The following is a 22,090-nucleotide window of genomic DNA, read 5'->3' as shown; positions in this document are numbered from 1 at the left end:
ACATCTGTGGAGACACTTGCTGACATGTCAGACTATGTGCCAAAGAAAAGATCTCCTCATAGAATTCTGGAAGAGAAAAGCCAAATTGTGATAAGGTGCGCTTATTCATCCTAAGTAATATAAAACAGTAAAATTAGAGGTGTAGTACCTAAGACATGCTGTTGTAAAACGGTGCCAATGACTTGTAAGCAGATTCCCTCAAGCTGCTGGGTTATCTAAAAGAGATAAAAGATGAACGAGTAAGGAATCCTAACTAATGTCACATTTTTGTTAAAGAAACAAACACCCACCCACCCTCCCATTGAATCTGTTCTGAAATATCATACATGAAACTCTGAATAAACCTAATGTTGACATTTAAAGACACATAATTATAAGGAAAAAAAAACCAAGAAACCACTTATTTACAAATATAATATAGTGGGAAATAGTTTAACAAATACTCAAGACAGCATATTATGTCTTTTGAGTATATGCAACACACATATAAGCTCAGTCCAACAATGCAAAATGGCTTAGTGAAATTTATACAACAGTTTATAGACATCTGGAAACACATTACGGAGTCCAATTATTGACATCAAACTCATTACAGTGGAAGCAGGATTAAAATTAGTTCTACCCAACCATTGTGAAGTCATAAGGCTAGGTTGTGAGGCTGCAAGGAGTACATAAAACTAGCACTCACCATGTACAATGCAATCAAATCAATGCAGATGAATAGCTTTATAAACCTGCATGAGTTTTTTTTTTTTGACTTTTCTATTCTTCTTTAGTTTTTACCTCTTTGTGATCTTCAACCACACTCAGCAGTGTGTCAATTGTATTTAGAATTCCCATAGCAGTAACTGCCTTGTCATCACTTCCTTCCTCATCTGGCCCAGTCTGGATTACTTGGTTAAATGTCATTGCCTAAAATCATGAGAATGCAATATCAATGTTTTGTTCTGGGAGATGACATGACCACATGCACGCACAAACAGAGTAGGAAGTAGGCTGTATATCTCAAGCAGGCCTCAAACATACTGCCTGTGATACACAGACAACAAACCCAGCATGGAGCACAACCACACTCTAAATAGAGTCAATTAGCACTGCTCTGGGATTTAAAGCCTTTCTTGATCTTTTCACTGCATGTCAGGGATTACACACTGACACTATGAGGGTGATGAAGCAAGGTATAAGATATGCATATCATGTTTTGTTTACTATAGTCAGTACCACATGGTCCATCCCAAAACTTCATTGCCAGACCCAGCAACATGCTGAGATCCTTTATTTGACTATGTCCAAATACAAAGTTCCTGATTTGTATTTTTTATAAATTTCACTTTTGACCGTTTTGCTTTCAAGAATCTCCGTGGAACACTAAAATGCCTAGTACCTGCTGAGATAAACCAGAAGAGGGCATCAGGTGGTCTAGAACTCAGCCTACATAGAAGTGCTGAGAGTCAAACCCCGGTTCTCTGAGAGAACACACAGTAGTCTTTGAACCTGTTTCATCAACTATTGTGAGTATTCAGGAAGTCCACAGATACTGAACCTGAAAAGCCTGTCCTGTGACAGCATAAGACATCCAGCTCTGGCAAATTATTTTTTTTCTACTTCACAATGTCTCTCCATAAAATAGAGAACCATGTGAACAATAAACCAGTTAATTATTAGTCAAGCGATTTATACTACTAGGTACACAGTAAGTTTCAAGGTCCTGAGTTCAAATCCCAGCAACTACATGGTGCTTCACAACCATCTGTACTGAGATCAAATGCCCTCTTCTGTGGTGTCTGAGGACAGCTGCAATGTACTTACATATAATAAATACAGAAGACCTTCTCAAAAAAAAAAAAAAATACCGGAAAACTAAGTCAACATCTATCCAATAATAACAGGTTCAAACAACATACCAGATGTTGTGTCATTTCTACAGCAATAGGAGTAACTTCTTCACTATATTCACAGATCATTTTCTGAATTACATTTGTAAGATCATCGTTTTCTGTTTCTCTTATAATATGAAGAAGAGCCTGCATTACAGGTCGGATAAATGGAGTGATGTATTCTTTAGCTACAATAGAATAAGGAAGCATTATCAAACAGTATAACTTGTAAATTGAGTACAGAAACAACAAAAACCAAGGTGTTTTCACAGAGTCTATTAACTACTTTCTAGAATTCTATTTAACAGTTGTGTGTAAAGGTTTTTGTGACATACAAACCATATACCTTTTTCTTGATTGCTGATCAACACCTGTAGTGCAATGGCAGCTTCCACTTTCACAGGCATTTCTCGATCATCAATCAGACATCTTCTTGTCAGCTCTAAAGCTGTTTGGAGATTTTGATCACTTTTGAATTTCACTTCACAAAAATAGTGAAGAACCCAGCAAGCCTTAAAAAAAAAGGAGAGGAAGGATGGGTCTATATATGAGTCTGAAGACATTACAATAGACTTCTCCAATTAAGCTTTTTCATAATTTTTGTGTCTGGGAATTTGGAGGCTGGCCAGTGGGAGATGTGTTCAAAAACACAACACTAAACCAGTACTATGATCCCAAGTTATTCTTTGGCTGCATTCTTTTGTGTGGATAGCAATATCTGAATGTAAAACACAGACAGATACTGCTAGCAGACATAGATGAAAACTATGCACACAGTACTCACTATAGCAGCCAGTCTAAGACTCACAGAAGAAGTCTTAGCTTTTTCAAGTTTTAATTTTCAGTCATTTCTTATAAGATATAAAAATATATCAATTAATACTTTAACTTACCCTTGCTCTCATATAGCCTAGCTCACTGCTGAAGAGAGGGAATACATGATTTTGCAACATGTATTCCATTTGATCTTTGTAGATCTTTTTCTGTGAATATAAAAGAATTGATACAGATGCAAACATAATTTTCTCAAGTTTAAATACTCATGACAATGTTAAAAGGGACAAATAGTGACAAATTGATTCTCATCCCTTAAATCTCATATTATTCAACCCACCCAGTTTTAGCTGAAATTAGAAAGCAAATAGCCCAAGTTTCTATAGAGACTTGTCTAATTAGATACTTAGGAGGCTGAAACGATAGTACACTTGGGAAAATGAATTCAGTAAAAGCATTAAAACTTCGAGTTTGATCAGAATCATCTAAAAAAGCTAGGCACAATGGACTATGCTTATAATCCCAGCACACAGGAGGTGGAGCTGACTTCCAGAAGTCATTAAGACTTCGGAACCTCCACCCCATGGAAAAGGAAATTCAATTTAATTTCAATTGCTAATAGCACATGAAGATATTTTTGGTGTCCATGTGATCAGTCACGAAAAAAAAAAAACTGAAGAGAGATGTCACATCACATAAGAAAAATGGCTCTAGTCATAGGTGACTCACATGTGTGAGCCTTGTAACTAGGAGGTTAAAGTGTTAAAAGGTCATTATTGAACCTGATGTTAACCGAAGATGGCAATAACAAAAAGGAAAGAAAACACCAGGAACACTAGCACATAACTGGAAACTCAGCATTTCAGAGAGTGAGACAAAAGTATCACAAGTTAGAAGCTAGGTAGAAAAAGACATATCAAAACCAAAACAACTAAAAAGCAACCACAGAAGCATGCAGAGAATTGAAAGCTGCCATATGCTGCTGCTGTTGCTGATATTACTATATTTTTTGTGCTTTCTAAACCACGAGGAGCAATTTAGTCTCCCAGATACATGCAAAATGAAAATACACATCCCTACATAAACCTCAAAAGGAATATTCAGAACTTTTCATTCCTTTTATAACATTTATTTAGTGTATGTATTTGCCTCTTTGCCATGTAGATGCCAGAAGACAACCTGTAGGAATTCTGTCCTACCACCAGAGGCTCAGTTTTGAACTCAATTCCATTATGTTTGTTGGTTCATTAGCCATAGTTATATACTTTCAATAGACAAACTGGTAAGTATATATACTATTCCCCCCTCCAACTACTAATTTAGGAACTGCCAAGATGGCTCAGCAACTAAAACCATTCATTGCTCTTCCAGATAACCTGTGTTCAGTTCTTATAAGCCACATCAGCAGTTTACAACAGCCTGTATCTCCAGGTTTCTTCAGGTAGGCACTGTACCTATGTGCTTCACTTAACACACATGGAAATATATATTAATATATATTAATACATAATTAAATTCAAACATGTAATATATAGTTAAATATACACTTACAATGTATAACTAAACATATAAATTATAAACATATAAAAATTTTCTCACTATCATTCATACACAAAGGAATACCTTTAGAAGTATTTCAGCTAAGGAGCCAATCATATGCAAGGCGCCATCTTTCTTACGAGGATCAGCATTAGGTTCAGTGAGAATTTGGTAACAAAAACCCATAGTCTTTTGCAGTACCTGAATAGGAAATAAAATAGGCTACAGATTAATCCACAGTTCTTGAAGAACAGGCTAACAAAAATCATCTCATCATTAACATTTTAAAAAAGTTAACCTGAAGATATTTAAAATAATAAAGCGAATGTTATCTTTATGTGGTAACTCACCTCTTTCCTTTTACTACAGGCTGTAAACAAAAGTGTTTGAGCAGCAGTAGTAGGAGAAATGAAATCTTCAAACACATCTAGAGAACAAATGTAAAATGAAAATTTAGAGAAAACAATTTTTGTTTTGTTTTCCAATAGGGTTGAACTTCTCTTCCTCCTGCCTCTAACTTTCAATTATAAGGATTATAGACATGGAATACAGTGCCTACTTTATTTTCTTTGCAAAACATTTCTGAAATCTGCAAATTATATTCTGTAAAATCAATGCCCTTGAATCAACTGTGAACGTGCATGCTTGTAATTCCAGTACTCAAGAGGCAGAAGCAGCAAGTTAGTAGTCCCTAAAAGCACACCAGCCATGTTTAATGCGATTAGGGTTTACTCTATGGTAGAAAGCTTGCATGACGTGGGTAGTGTCCTACATCTCATCCCCACCACTGGGAAACAAAGCATATAAATACTTCAAATCTTCCTTAGTATGAGAAAATTCATCTAGGCATATATCTAAGATTCCATCATTTTCAAGGTAGCCTCAGCTACTTAATGAGACTAATTCCTTAAAAACAAGACAAGAAATTTACAATTTTGTAAATTGTTTTTTTTTTTTTTTGTCTTACAAAGTCTCCCTGGCTTATGCTGAACTTCAAGTGATCTCACCATTTGAGCTGCCTAAGTAGCCAGGACCCACCACACCCATTCATCCAACAACTTTGACTAATGTTCTTCTTAAAAAACACTATCAGAAAAAAACTTTCACATCATAGTTATAACACACAAGATCCAAGTAGAAGACAAAATTAGTCATATATATTTTAAATAGCTTTCCATGTGAATACTAGTATTTATCTTTCAGGTCCCATCCATTCAACTGACATGAGACTCAAAATTATGTCATATGTCAGAAAAACATCCAGTTACCACACCTTAATGATTTAAAAAAAAAAAAAGGTGCAGTAATGAATGAATAGGCATAAAAGAATGTACAAGACAGATGAACTTGAGGGTAGCTGTTCATAAGCTTTCTATAACCTTAAACCAAAATACTTTTTGTTTCTAAACATGGAACACTTAAATATTTTCTTTAAAATTAGCCAGGCAGTGGTGGTGCATTACTACCAACACATGGAATGCAGAGGCAGGCAGATCTCTGTAAGTTACATACAGGCCAACCTGTTCTACAAAGCGAGGTCCAGGACAGACAGGGTTATTAGAGAAACCCTTGGGTAGGTGAGAACCAAAAAAACCAACCAAAAAAACCAACCAAAAAAAAAGCACATCACCACCACAACAAAAAAACCCAAACCTTTTACTCTACTCACTTATTTCTGTGTGTGAAGATAGCAGTACATTATATGGTAGTGGCCAGCCTCTCTCATTCTCCTATGTGAGTTCTCAGGTCATCAAGCTTGACAGCAAGGACCTTAGCACCCATTGAGGGTCACCTTACTGACCCTCTTTTATTGAGTCTTATTCAGCTCAAGTTATCCTTAGATTTGTTTATGTAGCTTAAAAAAATAAGCTTGCATTTCCTTCCTAGTTTTGAGATTATAGGCCTGCACCACCAAAGCCAGACAGCAAGGTAAAATTTCTTACCGAACTTCATGCGTATATATTCATAAGGATCTTCTTGCCAGAGTTCCTCATCAGCATCTGTATAGCACATCAATGGAAAAATAACATCTTGGATAATGCCCTGCAATTTAAAAGTTAAGAAAGTAACAGCCTTCAGCCTTCAAATTTAACCTGTCCAATCTACTTTAAGTAGCAAAACAAAAAGTAAATATACAAAATTTAATAGCAATCTCCAGTAATTTATTTATTGCATTTTTAGCCTAACACCATGTTAATTTTAAGAATTATGTAGTAAGACACACTTATACATAGGTAATGGTCATTTACGCTGAAAGCATAATATAAACTATACACAATTGGGCGTGTTCTACAGCAGCACAGGCCCTATGTTCAATCTCTAGTGCTCAAGAAGAGTAAAAACAAGGAAAAGAAGGGCAAATTCTAGAACTCTTCAAGCTGGTAAATCACCAAAACAACAGGACCAATTATGTGGGAACCACTCTGAGGAAACAGCCTTCTGCAAAGTGTAAACCACTCACCTAAGACGTGATCTACAGCTAGAGACGTGATCTACAGCTAGAGAGCTTACATGTAGCTCGAAGACTGAATTTTAAACTAAAATGTAACTGGATGGACATTCATAAAATACCTTTCATTAGTACAAAGTGGTCTCATTTTTTCATTGTACTTTCCACAAAAACAAAAGCAAACACAACTAACTACAAAACTCAACAATTTTTCAACTTTCATAGCAATTACTTTCCTATTCCAATTACTTACAAAATTTCTATTCCAACTACTTACAAAACCACACCAACCAATGAAGAAAACAAACATTGCAGAGAGAAAATTATTACTTGTATATGAGGCTTCAGGTTCTTCCATGTTAGCGCATGGGAAACTCCTTGATTAATATAATTTAATGTCTGTTGTAAAACTCGAGGTGCCATATATTGTTTCTCCTTGTACTGATATAACACTTTCAATAAAACCTTTGAAAAAAACCAAAAAGTTGAATCTAAAACAACTATTCAGATAAAATTTAACACTATAAACTAGTAAAAACACATACCTAGACACTACCACAAAACAAAACTCACATTCCTATAAAAAGACATTTAAAATCTTGGGTTATTTTTTTTATTGTTGTTTTTGTTTTGTTTTGTTTTGTTTTTTGAAACTGTTTTCTCTGTGTAGCCCTGGCTGTCCTGGAACTCACTCTGTAGACCAGGCTGTCCTGGAACTCAGAAATCCGCCTGCCCCTGCCTCCCTAATGCTGGGATTAAAGGCGTGCGCCACCACTGCCCAGGGACACTTAAAATTTTTTGTGAAGAAATATATTTGTTTCTAAGGCATTCAAAATAATAAATGGCATGCTAAGTTATAACCCCAGAACTCACACTGGTCTGTAGCAAGTTGTCCTCTGACAACAACATTCGTGCAATGGAATTCACACTTATACACATGAGCATGCAAAATATTTTAAACACAATAAAATAATAAACCCAAAATAAGTCTGATTTCTAGTTAAGTAAATGAGACAAGCCCTATGCTATCCTGAACATCCTCACTACTCAGATAGCACTATACAGCACTATATATGTGTATCATATATACACATATACATACACTTACATACATGCATGAAAAATACCGATAAACATAAAATCTTTAAACCAAAAACTTTAAAGTATCAGGTCTATATTCAAACAATGTTAGACTTACCTGCTGGACACCAACAGCAAAGGCCTTCAGAAAGACTTCAGCAAACTCATTATACTCCTTAGAAACGTTCCCAGGGCTTCCATATCTATAAATATGAATGTGGCTATTATTTCCTCATAATGCTTTGTATGTATATTTATAAAAGCAAAAGCAGCAAAAATAAATTTAAATTAGTATGCACGGACAAGAGCATACCTTTCAAAAAGTCGTGCTAAAATATGTAAGGCCCACTTCTTACATTTCCACCAGGGTAACTCAGGTCTATCATCTTCTTCAACTTGAAGTGTTTCCTTTAAAGAGACATTTAATAATATTGAGAAATTGTACTGCAGAAGAATTGCACCACGTAAGAATAAGCTATCATAAAAGCAGACAACCTAAGCATTTAAATAAAGTATAAGTAACAACAAGATCATTAAAATAAGCTGGTTCTATGACATTCTTAAGAAAAAATATAGAACTGATGCCTTCGTACACTGCACTGAGAACAAGGCCAAATCAGTCACTTTGTACTATCCATTCTATGATCAACTTCTATCCTTCAGTATCTATGCAAGAGTGAAAGCACCTAACAAGATATACCCATGCATAACACCTTTACAGTATTCCTACCTAACATTAAGTATACCACCTGAGTATCCCCATCAGCATGTGACAACATCATGAACTATGGGATAACATGACCACAAAAGGTACTACTTGGCAGTGAAAAATTTACAAACCACAACAAACATGAACAAATATTATATGAAGTAAAAGAAACTAGAAAGACTAAAAGGAATCTTAAATCTTAAACATTTAAACTGAAAAAGAACTACTGTGTAAGAAATGAAAATGGGAGAGATGGCACTTGTTCTATTGTGACATGTAGAGTTCTTAAATGTAAGGACCCAAGTCAGGCAGCTTATAACTTTGATGCTTCAAAGTACAAACTGCCTCTTTCAGCCACCACGGCAACCCCCATGCATCCAATCATGGTGATGCATGCCTTTAATCCAAGCAGAAGGGAGGCAGAGGCAGGTGGATCTTTTTGAGTTTAAGGTGGCTGGCCTGTTCTACAAAAGCAAAATCATGTCTTGGCATGGGGTTGGGGGAAATAACAAGGATGAAAAGGATAAGAACCAAAAAAAAAAAAAAAAAAAAAAAAAAAAAAAAAAGCCAGGTGGTGGTGGCTCACGCCTTTAATGCAGGCGATTTCTGAGTTCCAGGACAGCCTGGTCTACAGAGTGAGCTCTAGGACAGCCAGGGCTACACAGAAAAATCCTGTCTTGAAAAAACAACACTCCCCACCCCGAAAAACAAAACAAAACAAACTTGAATTTGATCCCTAGCACATGAAAAAAAAAAAAAAATGAAAGTAAGAATGTGATCTTATCAACCCCATTAATAAGAATGACTAACATAATTACATGCTATTTCATATATACATTTAAAATAAAACTAAAAATGTTTATAGTGCTTAACTCACCAGATATTTAATAACCTTATTTCCTACCTGCTAAAGATCAGTAGAAATATATGATGATTATTTACAGTTGCCATGATAAATGTAAAAAGAATATAGTTGGATATCTTTTAATGTATTATACAAGTTGCATACATAAAAATGGTTAAATTCTCTGGCATAGGTTACATATCAAGGCAGGAGAGACACTGGTAAGAGCATTGTTAAAGAGGTTAAGAACATAATGACTACTAATGATATATAATGTTCTCCACTGCACCAAGCATGTATGTGGTATACAGGCACACATGCAAGCATAATACCCATACATATCAAATAAAAGTATTTTTTAAAGATAGTAAGAATTAAATCAATAGCTTGGGGTTTTGTTTTTTGTTTTTTTGAAGTGATACAACCACAAAATATGGAAAATGAGAAAATTGAATTGTTTCATCTGATACATTATTAATTAACAATCTAATAGTAACTAAATTAAAATGGAAATAAAGCAGGAGAATTAGCATGAAATACATAAAGAACAGCAGAGCAAGACGGCGGGAAACAGACACTTATGAACTTACATTAGGTACATCCCTATTCACTACAGTCTTCAAAATTTCTACCCATTCAGTCAGGTTCTGTTGGTTTATCAGCTCCAGGGGTAGTGTATACTAATGAAAAAACAAGAATTAGTATTATTAAAGTCCCAAGTTAATCCTATCTTTTTATTCTACAATATCTATCAAAGGTAATTTATTCGCTCAATCCCCATTTCCAATTAACACATAGACTAATTTCCTTAGTGAACAATTGAAACTACCAGGGACAGTCTTATTTTGGTTAGCTTATACTAGTACCACTATCACATTTTATTTCTACCTTGAAGGAGTTACCACAGACTTCTAGTGAGTACCTTTTAATCAACCTAAAGAAATCCCTAGATTAAGAATCTACAGTCTTTTTACTTCCCCTTTCCTCTATTTTATACTGTTTTGTAATGTATATATTCATTCATCCATTCATTTACTTTTGCAGTGCTGGGTAGGGATCAAACCTTGGGCCTTGTTTATGTTAGGCAAATACTCTTATCACTGTTTTCCACAGCCTTGTTCTCTTAGAGAGGAATTGCTTAATAAGTTGTAATGGATCTTTACTGGGTATCTGAAAATATAAATCATGTAATTTAGGATTTCTGTTAATTTTGAGATAAGGTCTCATGATGTAGTTAGTAATGGTGCCCAGAAACTTGGTATACAAGGAAGAAAGGAGAAGTAGTGGAAAGCCTTCTGCCTTTCGTGGGATTACAGCTATGCACCATATCATACCTGATCATACAATTGAGGATTAGGGGGAATTCACATAAAGTATACTATACTTTGGTATTATGACTGCCAAGTCTGTGTCTGTCTGTCTGCCTGGCCCTTCCTCCCCAACCCCCTCTCTATGGTGTGTGTGAGTGTGTGTGTGTGTGTTTATTAAGAGCGAATACAGGATATATCTGATTTCAAAGAAATGCAAGGTAGACTACTCCCAGGAGACTGTCTAGCTCTTACTCTTTCCTAGACAGGTATTTACACAGTCCAGAGGCTAAAAAGGGAGATCAAGAATAGCCTAGCCTCCTACACAGCAAAACCTCCACCTTAGAAAAATTAAACATACTAGACAGCTAGGAGACTAACTGCCCATTTTTACCATCAGATTATTAGAACTGCTTATCTGTGGGAAGCATGCTTATTTAGGCTTTGGATTTGCATTAACAGCAACTTATCCTTCCCTAAGAGACAGTTCGGTTCCTTAGTATGTAATATGCACTGGCCTCAAATGCGCTTCTGACTCTACCTCCTCAATGGTGGTATCCAGGCATATTCAGGTTTGTATAATTTTCCTGAGACAAGGTCTTCTGCTAAGATATTCAGACAAAACTGTAACACACCATGCAGCACAGGCTAGTTTCAAACTCATGATTCTCGTGCTGGAGAAATGGCTCAGCAGTTAAAAGCACTGACTATTCTTCCAGAGGTCCTGAGTTCAATTTTCAGCAACCACATGGTAGATCACAACCATGTCCTCTTCTGGTGTGTCTGAAGACAGCTCCAGTATACTCATACTTAAAATAAATCTTTAAAAAACAACAACTCCTTTCTCAACACCTGTAAGCAGGACTAGAGGCACATGCTACTATATCCAAGTTAAAAGGTAACATGTAATCAGTAACACAAATGGTACAAGTTTTCCTTTAATGTGGTAAATGATAAGCAGTCTTTACATGTATATGCAATGCATGCTCCTTACAGGTAAATACAACAAATAGTACAGGCCTCTAATTCTAGCACTCAGGACCCAATTGTAGGAGGACAAATCATTTCAGGCCATCATGGACTATGTGAGAACCTTCTTCAAAGAATAAAAAATCAGGGTGTGGGAAAAAATGAGCCTTGCTTTGAAAAGTACTGGAGCTAGGTCAGTGGCAGCACATGCCTTTAATCCTAGCACCTAGGAGGCAGAAATGGGGGATCTCCATACTTGAGGTCAGCTGGGCCTACATAAGTTCCAGGATGGCCAGAAATGTGTCTAAAAAACAAAGGGCTGGAGAGATGACTGCTCTTCCAGAGGTCCTGAGTTCAAAGCCCAGCAACCACATGGTGGCTCACAACCATCTATAGTGAGATCTGATGATGCCCTCTTCTGGTGTGTCTGAAGACAGCTACAGTGTACTTATATATAATAAATAAATAAATCTTTAAAAAAAAAAAAAAAAGAGGCCTTAAAACAACAACAACAACAACAAAAAAAGCAAACAAAACAAAAAACAAAAAAAGTACCTGAACAAGAGCATAGAAGATCTTGAATATCTGCTTTTGGATGAGGACAGACTGGTCAGATTGATCAGAAAGCAGCTGGATAAAGCGATCCTTCAGAACAGGCAAGAAGTGCTGCATGGCTGCCACTAATGGACTTCGCTCTTCTGGTTTCTTGTACCTACGGGTAGGAATGCAAACTAATTATTTAAGAATGTATACACACAATGTACATACTTCCATTACCAATACACATACATATACACAAAAACCTGCCTGCTTTCAAGAGTCCTTAGTAATATAGTCTCTAACTAAACTGGGTACACTGCTGTGGAAAAAGAACAAAAACCATGCCTAGTATCTGAAAGATATTTTAAAAAGTTAGGCAGGTGCTCACTTCCAGCATATACATACTGAAATTAATGATACAAAGACAAGCAGCTGGCAGGACTCCTGTTTGTGGAAAACATACTGGTGGAGCACTCCATATTCAGGGTGGGAAATGGAGACAGATTTTCTTTAAAAGTTGGGTTCCTGCGCTGAATGTGACAGTGAATACTTTAATGCCAGCACTGGGAGGCAGAGGTAAGCAAATATCCCAGTTCTAAGACAGTTGTGGATACAAAATGAGATGCTCCCAACTCCCCTCTGTCCCCCAAAGGGAAACTTTCTTTCTTTTGATTGTTTGGTTTATCAAGACAGGGTTCCTCTATGTAGGCTTGGCCATCCCAGAACTCACTTTCTAGACCACACTGGATTGGCCTAGAACTTAAATATCCACCTGCCTCTGCCTCCTAACTGTTGGGATTAAAGCCACGTGCCACCACACCTGACAGAGACCCTACCTTTATTTAAAAAAAAAAATTCTCAGCCAGGTATATTAGTACACACCTGTATTCCCAGCATAACAGGCCAAGGCAAAAGGATAGTATAGTCAAACTGGGCCACTTCAGGATCAGATCTCAATTCATTTATCTTACAGAGTTTAATCCATAAAACTCTTGCTTTGCAAGTACAAGGACCTGGGTTCATCACGTTAAAAATGGAGGTACAAACTTAGAGATGGCACAACGGTTAAGAGCACTTATTGCTTCTGCCAAAAACCAAGGTTCAATCCCCAACACTCACATGGTGACTCACAACTGACTGTAACTCCAGGGGATCTGATGCCTTCTTCTGACCTCTGTAGGCTCCCGTATATGTGTTGCACACACATACACCATACACCAGGCAGGCACATACTCATAAAAAGTAAAAAAAAAAAAAAAAAAAAAAAAAAAAAAGTGCAAAACATGCATATAATCCTAAATGGCAAGGCCACAAGATAGCTCAGCAGATAAGGGTTGCTGTGATAACCTGAGTTCAATTTCTAATGTATACATGGTGGAAAGAGAACTTTTAGAATTTCTATGATCGACACATGCATACTGTTGTGTGTACATGCTAAGAAAAAAAAAAAGATATAAAAACAAACAAAAGGCTTCTAGATGGTAACATGGTTTAGCAAGTAAAAATGTGTACTGTTTTCACAGAAGAGTTGGATTCGCAGCACGCTAGTTTACAACTGCCTATGACTCTAGCCCCAGAGGATCTAAAAATCTCTGGCTTCCTAAGAATACCCACAGACACGTAATTAAAAATAAAGGGATACTAAAAAAACAGGTAAAAATGCAGACACCAGATATCATTCTGCAGCCTCTATACAAAGAAGCTAAATATAGAGAAGAAACACCCAGTATAATGATAAAGGAACATGGTTATTATTTTAAATATTTTAACAGGTCAAGAAATTACCCATCATGCATTATTAAATGGTTATCATAGGCTGGTGAGATGGCTCAGCAATTAAGAACATCTGCCTAAAGACAAAGTTCCACCCCTAAAACCCATTGTGGAAAAGGAAGAACTACTGAAAGTTGTCCTGACATCCACATGCATTCCACAATTCAGACATGCTCCCCAACATACACATGCACAACACACACACTTTAAAAGATTATCATATGCCAAGTCAATAAACAGTTATAAGGTATAAAAGATATTTATGTGATAAGGGCTGGCCACACAGCTGGGTGTATGGTAAGAGACTGTGCTGCAAAGAGGAGGATCTGGATATGAATCCCAACAGATGTGCATCCTGCACCTGTGGGTGAAATACCTCCCACTAATGTACTCCTGACACCACCACTGACACATCCACTGAAAGACAGAACCATGTGAACTCTCCAGTTGGACTACATAAACTACAGACAAATTCCTACTAACAATAAAGGTAATAACCTTTACTCTTCACTCTTTCCAGACAGTCATCTACAATAACTGAAAAGGGAGAATTTTTCTTTTACCTCACTAATCACACTGAATATATTAGATTTGAAATTGGTTTGCAAGCTAAGTCTACACTAGGGGCAATTAAAATAATTCATGGTATAAAATACATTATTACACTGTGAGAGACCCAAAAAGTTTTTGACCCTGTGTCATTAATAAAAAGATTATGCCAGGGAAAGGCAAGCAGATTTCTTTGATAAATTAATTTTATTAAATAAAAACAAAATGTTTACAACCACAAGTCTCCAGTTGTACACCAAACTGATGACCCACACTCATAGGAATCCATTAAAACAAAAAAATGTTTTGCCTTTCTTTTGAGACATTTTCTGTGTAGTCCGAGCTCTACTCAAGCTCAGAGATCTACCTGCCTGTCTCCCAAGTACTGGGATCAAAGGTATGCACTACCACTCCTGAATTAATTTTTTCTTAAGCAAAAGCTAGTGGTTTTTCAATATCAAAAATTCCTACCTTGCAAAGCAAAACAATTCAGCTGTTTGCCCAACTCAAATTTGATGCTCAATAGCATATAAACTAAGTGTGGTGATATCTAGAACACGAGAGGCATCAAAGTCATCCTCAACTATGTAGGAAATTCAAGGCCAGCTCTGTCACAATTTTTCGAACCAAAACTATCACCTTAACATCTCACCAGGGATTACTTGAACTCCTAACATTTCATAAGGCTAGCTACACCCCTAAAATCTACCCAGGGTCTACATGTCCCATTAGGTACTCCCTTTATTATTAGCTCATGCTCATGGCTTTCCAGCTCTTTTCTTGTTTGCTCATATTATTCGGTAAGATGTGATACAACTTCCTCGTCAAATGTTCCCTTTGATCTCTTACAAACATTTCCTGAGGATGTATGACCCTAAGGACCATCAAACTCCAATTTCCTCATGAATTTTCTTAGAATTCTCAGGTTCATTGTAAATACCTTATGCTCTATAAATACTATGTGAAATAATCTATGATTTCTATATTATAGTAGCCTCCTGATAACACATTTAAAAATTCCTCATATTCTTTCCTGCTAAGGTTATAAGAGAGATTCAAATCTTCTTAAATGACATTGCCAACTTGTCATTCTCTCTGGCTTTAGTCACTCACTTACCAGAACTACAACTGGCACTCTGATAGAAGTTGGAGCGACAGCTGGAACATTCCTTAGCAGGAAGATGGGTAGCTAGTGGGGACACAAGAAAACACCAGTACCAAGGATGTAAATGGTGTGTTTTCAGCCTACTCAGAACAGCACAGTTCTTTGAAAAGGGATTCCAAAAAAGTGTAGTTTTCCAGAACTAGAGGACTCATGGTAGCATCTATCTAGTTCTTAGGAATGGAGGTCAAGCCATCAATACTATACTGTAATTCCTGCTTATAATTTTTCCACACCATAGTTTTGTATGCCTACCAAATTCACTGCTTGGACCACGTTTGAATGAAAGATCCTTTACCATTTGGCTTACTACTGTTTAAAACACAAATAAACAAACCATTTTCTTTTTAATTTATGTGTATCAAGTGTTTCCCCTGCATGTTTTATATTCTACACAGTACCTGCATACCTGCTGTTGCCAAACCAAGAGGATTTTGGATTTCCTCAGACTGGAGTTACAGATGGTCATGAGCCACCATGAGGCTGCTGGGAATCAAACCCAGAGCTAAGATAATTCTAAAATCTTTTGTTTAAAAAGAATTTACATGAACTATAATTCATTAAAGACAGAAAATTAAGTAGGTTAATGTATGAATTTCTCAAAATACGTTGAAAAGATCGAAAGCTGGACATGGTGGCACACATTTATAATCTCAGTTCTTGGCAGGGCAGATTCAAGAACTCACAGAAAAAGTGCTCTATTGCTCAATTCACTCCAATCATCTTCAAACAAGCGCATGCATACTCACAAACTAAACTGTTACCAGCACCTACTGAGGGGCCCCAATTTTGGAGACAAATTTTTGAATAAGAAACAATTATTTTAACAAAACACTGAGGACAGTAAGGGCAAGCAGAGTTTCTTAGTGGTGTTGAGAGAAAAAATGTCAGGATTAGAATAAGTAGGCCCAGCCTGTGTGAGGGCTCAGCAGGTGGGTGCACCTGATAGAAATCTGAGTTTTTTGACACCTGCACGGTGCAGGTAAAGGGAGATGTTCCCAGCTTGTCTTCTAGCCTCCAAATGTACACTGGACCACTTGAACACACATATGTCCATACAAAATTAGTGTGATTAGTAAGAAAATTTCAGAATAAGAATCCTACTTCAATATTAAATTGACATAATTTAATATTAAAAACAATTTTCTATATTCCCACAACTCAAAAGTTTAACTGGAATTAGGAAGGATACTTACTCATAATTTTTCACAAGCTGATAAAGGCAAAGAAGAATTCCCAGCCAACAAGCACTGTTATCAGACTGCAGATAAAAACCAATCTTGTCCACAATGGCAGTCCAGCGGCTTGGATAGTCATGTTTGATGATATGATGGATGCACGTAGTAAGCTGTACCCTGAAAGTCAAAGCTCAACAGTAAGGAAAAGGAATCTTAACCTAGACAACACTTGACTTAAGTCAAACAAAGGAAAATGGGTTGTTTCAACAAAACCCAATTTCAAATAATCCTTCAGGCAATTGGCTACACATAAAATGCAGATAATTCAATACAATTCGCTCAGCAACAACTACCTCTTCCTACCAATTTAAAAGAAACCCAATAGCCATCCAAGCCTGATTGCACATACATATAATCCCAGCAAGCTGGTGTTAGAGGCAAGAGGATCTTGTATTTGATGCCAGTCTGGGGTATACAAGACCCTAGTCTCAAAAAGCCTTTTTAGTTTTCATCGTCGAAAATTCCTACAACACAAACATGTATATGTCAAATACTGTAGCTCCTACTTCTCCGGAGTTCAAGGTTAGCCTGGACTACCAGGTTAACCAGTTCTACTAACAAGATCCTTTCCAAAAAACCCCAAACATTCAGAGTCAAAGATGTAGTCAATACAGTAATTGCTCTGCAAGCATGAAGACCTGAGTTTAATCCTCCAAAAGCCACGGACAAAGTCAAGTGTAGCACTGTACACCTGTTAAGGAGACAGACTAAAAAATAGTAGCTAGGCAGTGGTGGCACACACCTTTAATCCCAGTGCTTGGGAGGCAGAGGGAGGCAGATTTCTGAGTTTGAGGCCAGCCTGGTCTACAGAGTGAGTTCCAGGACAGCCAGGGCTACACAGAGAAACCCTGTCTCGAAAAACAAAATACAACCAAACAAATAAATAAATAGCAAATAAAATAAAATTTTAAAAAAGAAAAATTTAAAAGACAAGAACAAAATATACACCTGCAATAATCGGTAAATTTCAATAAACATACCTGATAAGCTCAGGAGAGTGGATAATGGCTTCTACAATATTTTCTCTAATGCAATGTCGGTCTTCTTCTGGAATAGTATATGGGGAGATGTCCCCTGGTGTGGCTTCCCGATCAGGCCAATATTGTGTTATCATATTTTTCAAATAAATAACACCTAAAACATAGACCATCCACAAAATAATGTTTACTGTAAAAACAGAATACAGTATCTGGTGGGGGGGGAATATCAACATTAGGAAGAGATTCTTTTATTAAGTAAACTAATAACCAATTATTTCAAGTCAAAAATCAAAGCTCAGTTGAAGGCATTTGCCCATAAAATTATTAAGCATACAGCATAAGAGAACCCAGCAAATAAACACTGTATACCAAAATTATCTTTTAAATAAAGCCCATAAGGATTAAACCATATAAATACAGATCCTATAACATCACATGATCATGATAAAATGTATTATAGAAAAATAACCATAGTATATAAGGGTTCTCAGTGTCTAAATCCAGTATTTCTATCACACAGAACTTCAAAAATTATGAGAAAATGTGCTGTACTCAAAAATCATAGATTACACCGGCAGTGGTGGCGCACTTGGGAGGCAGAGGCAGGAGGATGCCTGAGTTTGAGGCCAGCCTGGTCTACAGAGTGAGTTCCAGGACAGCCAGGGCTACACAGAGAAACCCTGTCTTGAAAAATTAAATAAATAAATAAATAAATAAATAAATAAATAAAATCATAGATTACAATCTGCCAGCCTTCATACTGCTACCTTTGCACACTGCTGTCTAACAGTTAACAAGTTGTTGATGCAAGCACAATCTGCCTCCCAACTGCTGGGATTAAAGGCCTGCGCCACCACCTGGCAAGACTAGCTTTTTGACTGGTAAATTTGACCTGAAGTCCTATACCCATTTATACAAAGGTAACTTTATCTTCAACATTTAATTAATACTTAATATTAATAGTTATTTTTTTAAAAAATCCTATCTATAGTAAGACATGTGGCTGACATATTCTAGACTATACAATTAATTTATTCCCCCAAAACATAACAAGAGCAAAATTAGGATCTGACAGTGCTATGTCCAGATATTTTTTTCATTATAATGAACACAAGAATTGAATGCATTTTTATTTGACTTAGTAGTATTAGTTTTTCATTATGATAGAACATAAACTGAAAACTACACAGTGCAAGTTTATGAAGATTCAGTATACCCCAAATATACTACTATAAAACCCAAAGGAACTCATCAAAGCCTAGCAGACAAAAGAATGACATGCCATGCATTAAGATGTGCATTAGCCCAAGAATGTCACCCTAAGATTAATGATTATTTTAAATTTACATTAAGTTCATGAGTAGGTGGTTAGTTGGCCTGTCTATTAACTCATTTTACTCTCAAGGAAGTTACTCCCTGGCTGTCCTGTTCCACTGCTCCCCTTTGAAGGACACTTTTTTTGTTTTGTTTTGTTTTGTTTTGAGACAGGGTTTCTCTGTTTAGCCCTGGCTGTGCTGGAACTCACTCTGTACTGTAGACCAGGCTGGCCTTGAACTCAGAAATCCGCCTGCCTCTGCCTCCCAAGCACTGGGATTAAAAGCCTGCAGGACCACTGCCAAGCTCCCAATTCCATAGTTTAATAGCTTCCACTTTATAAATACTAAAATAATTTCTCCAGTATAATTTAACCTTCCAATATATAAAATCAAGACTATAATGTGGTAAAAACTAACCATCTTCTTATATTCTTACATGTCAAACACTTTTATCCTAGTTAAAATTTGGGAATTAAAGGCTACATAAACTTCCTTTGGAGTTACAGGCTCTGTAAACAAAAATCTTTGTTCAGAGCTTAAGAGCACTGGCTCGTTTTTTAAGAGCACTGGTTCAATTCCCAGCACCCACATGATAGCTCACAACCTCTTAACTCCTGTTCAAGAGGATGTGATGCCCTTTACTGGCCTCAACAGACATATACTCAGGTAAAAACATCCACACACATAAAGCTTTTTGAAAAATAAAAGTATCCAGTTTCCACTTTATAGATGGAAATGTGGCCCAGCGTGAAGATCACCAAGTGCTATTCCAGAGGATCTGGGTTCAATTATCAGGACCTACAACAGTACCTCTCCAGTTCAAGATCCGATACCCTGTTAGCCCGAGGGCATTTGGCACACATAATGCATATGTGTATACATATATACATATATGTACACACACACACACACACACACATCACTCATACTCATAACTCTATAGAATGAGTTCCAGAACAGCCAGGGCTGTACAGAGAAACTCTGTCTTGGAAAAACAAAACAAAATAAATAAATAAATAAATAAATAAATAAAATAAAACAATAAAAAAATAAAATAAAGGGCTGGAGAGATGGCTCCGCAGTTAAGAGCATTGACTGCCCTCTCTGGTCCTGGGTTTGGGTCCCAGCAACCACATGGTGGCTCACACCATCCTTAATGAGATCTGATGCCCTCTGGTGTGTCTGAAGGCAGCTACAGTATACTTTCATATAATAAATAAATCTTTAAAAAATAAATTAAAATAAAAAAAATAAAAAGAAAGTAAATAAATCTCAAATTTCTTCATTTAAAACCTACTACCAAATATCAAGATCCTTGCTGTTGCTATAAGCACCTAAAGTAAATGGATTCTTACTGGAGAATACTCAAGGGCCATAACAAACCTTTCAATCAATACTCAAGGAAATAATTCAAGAAACTTGCCTGCCTGTCTCACAGGTAAATCCAGTTGTTCTGACATAGTAATCTGGAGCAGTGTTGAAACGAAATTCAGAGACTTGTGTGCCTATAAACAAGTAAACAAAAAGACTTTAAATTTCTGCAGAGGAACATACTTTTATTTATTTAGACACACCTTGAACCCATCATTCTCCTTCCTTAGCCTTCTCAGTGCTGGGATTACTGGGGTATATTGTTGATAAAAACTGATCCCTTGGAATGATTGTAGTGTGATGGGTCCAGTAGCTAACATCTTTATTTCCAGCTCTCAGGGAAGCTGAGGCAGGAAGATAAGGCCAACCTCAGCTAAAAAGAGACTCAGAACAAGCTCAAAAATCAACAGACTCAGATGTAGCTCAGTTGGCCTGGTGCTTACATAACACACACAAAACGCTGGGTTTGATCCCTAGCATCTCAAAAACCAAGTGTGGTTTTACATTCAAGTGAAGGCAGGAAAATGAATTTGAGCTCCACATTCACACCTTAAGGTTATAAGAGAGTTTCAGGGGATCACAAACCTCTTCTGGTCTCCAAGGACACTGCACACATGTGGTGCACTCATACACATACAATAAAAACAATTTTTAAAAACTGGAGCAGGAGAGATGGGTCAGGTTAGGATCACTGGCTGTTCTTCCAAAGAACCTGTGTTCAAATTACTAGCACCTACATGGAGGCTCACAATCATCTTTTTCACAATCCAGGGGATCCAACACTGGCCTCCCCAGGCACCAGACAAGCAAGTGGTTGACTGACATACAGGCACTTAAAAATAATTTTAAAAAATATTTGATTATGAACTGCCAGGCATTAATGGTGTACACCTTTAATCCCAGCACTCTGAGAGCAGAGGCTAGCAAAACCTACACAGAGAAGCCCTGTCTTAAAAAAACCAAAGAGAATTATGAACCAAGAGCTTAACTATTAAGTCATAACAGTAGTAGGGTTAAGGTGAGCCTTTCTACTGTATCCCTCTTGCTTTCAAATAATATGCAGATACTTTCCAACTAGGACGGTTTGTTTTAGAAATTACTTAAAAGCTGGAGAAATGGCTCAGCTGTTAAGAGCACTGACTGCTTTTCCACAGGTCCTGAGTTCAATTCCTAGCAACCACAGGGTGGCTCACAACCACCTGTAATGAGAATATGATGCCCTCTTCTAGTGTGTCTGAAGACAGAGACAGTGTACTCATAATAAATCTTTTAAAAAAGAAAAGAAATTACTTAAAAGACCAAAAGGTCCAGTGGAGCAGTCTGGAAACAATATTCAAAAATGGCACCTCACAAGGGGAAGGAAAAGAAGAACAAACAGGACATCAGCCTTTGGACCTCGGGTGGCTAAAGGAAAGAATGTATTTGTATCTTTGCATCCTTCAATGACACCCTTGACCATGTTACCGATCTTTCTGGCAAGGAAACAATCTGCCCAGTGACTGGCAGAAAGAATTTAAGATCTGACTTCCTCTTCTAGAGTGTCTGAAGACAGCCATAGTGTACTTACATATAATAAATAAATCTTAAAAAATCTTGGATGGGTGGAATACTAG

General features: G+C 36.8%; 1 protein-coding gene and 1 non-coding gene across 2 annotated transcripts in view; both read right to left on the bottom strand.

Moving 5' to 3' along the window:
* Positions 1–22,090, bottom strand: part of Ipo7 (importin 7) — a gene marked incomplete at its 3' end in the record, with an annotated part of 34,939 nt that overhangs the window by 6,269 nt on the left and 6,580 nt on the right. Inside the window, exons 2-18 of the mRNA XM_031384931.1 lie at positions 20,530–20,611; positions 17,791–17,944; positions 16,769–16,927; positions 12,104–12,260; positions 9,863–9,952; positions 8,033–8,127; positions 7,838–7,922; positions 6,970–7,104; positions 6,134–6,233; positions 4,541–4,617; positions 4,275–4,391; positions 2,771–2,860; positions 2,224–2,389; positions 1,905–2,065; positions 784–912; positions 149–215; positions 3–66 (exon numbers count right to left, since the gene is read on the bottom strand). Coding sequence (XP_031240791.1) covers positions 3–66; positions 149–215; positions 784–912; positions 1,905–2,065; positions 2,224–2,389; positions 2,771–2,860; positions 4,275–4,391; positions 4,541–4,617; positions 6,134–6,233; positions 6,970–7,104; positions 7,838–7,922; positions 8,033–8,127; positions 9,863–9,952; positions 12,104–12,260; positions 16,769–16,927; positions 17,791–17,944; positions 20,530–20,611 — 1,928 coding nt within the window. The remainder of the gene's footprint in view (positions 1–2; positions 67–148; positions 216–783; positions 913–1,904; positions 2,066–2,223; positions 2,390–2,770; positions 2,861–4,274; positions 4,392–4,540; positions 4,618–6,133; positions 6,234–6,969; positions 7,105–7,837; positions 7,923–8,032; positions 8,128–9,862; positions 9,953–12,103; positions 12,261–16,768; positions 16,928–17,790; positions 17,945–20,529; positions 20,612–22,090) is intronic.
* On the bottom strand, positions 2,478–2,660 carry LOC116104312. The gene has a single exon (XR_004123820.1). It is a non-coding gene; the product is annotated as a small nucleolar RNA SNORA23 (small nucleolar RNA).

The sequence above is a fragment of the Mastomys coucha genome, unplaced genomic scaffold (genome assembly GCF_008632895.1).
Source record: "Mastomys coucha isolate ucsf_1 unplaced genomic scaffold, UCSF_Mcou_1 pScaffold21, whole genome shotgun sequence".
In the NCBI taxonomy this organism is placed as follows: Eukaryota; Metazoa; Chordata; class Mammalia; order Rodentia; family Muridae; genus Mastomys; species Mastomys coucha.
This window is presented reverse-complemented; position numbering and strand designations above follow the sequence as displayed.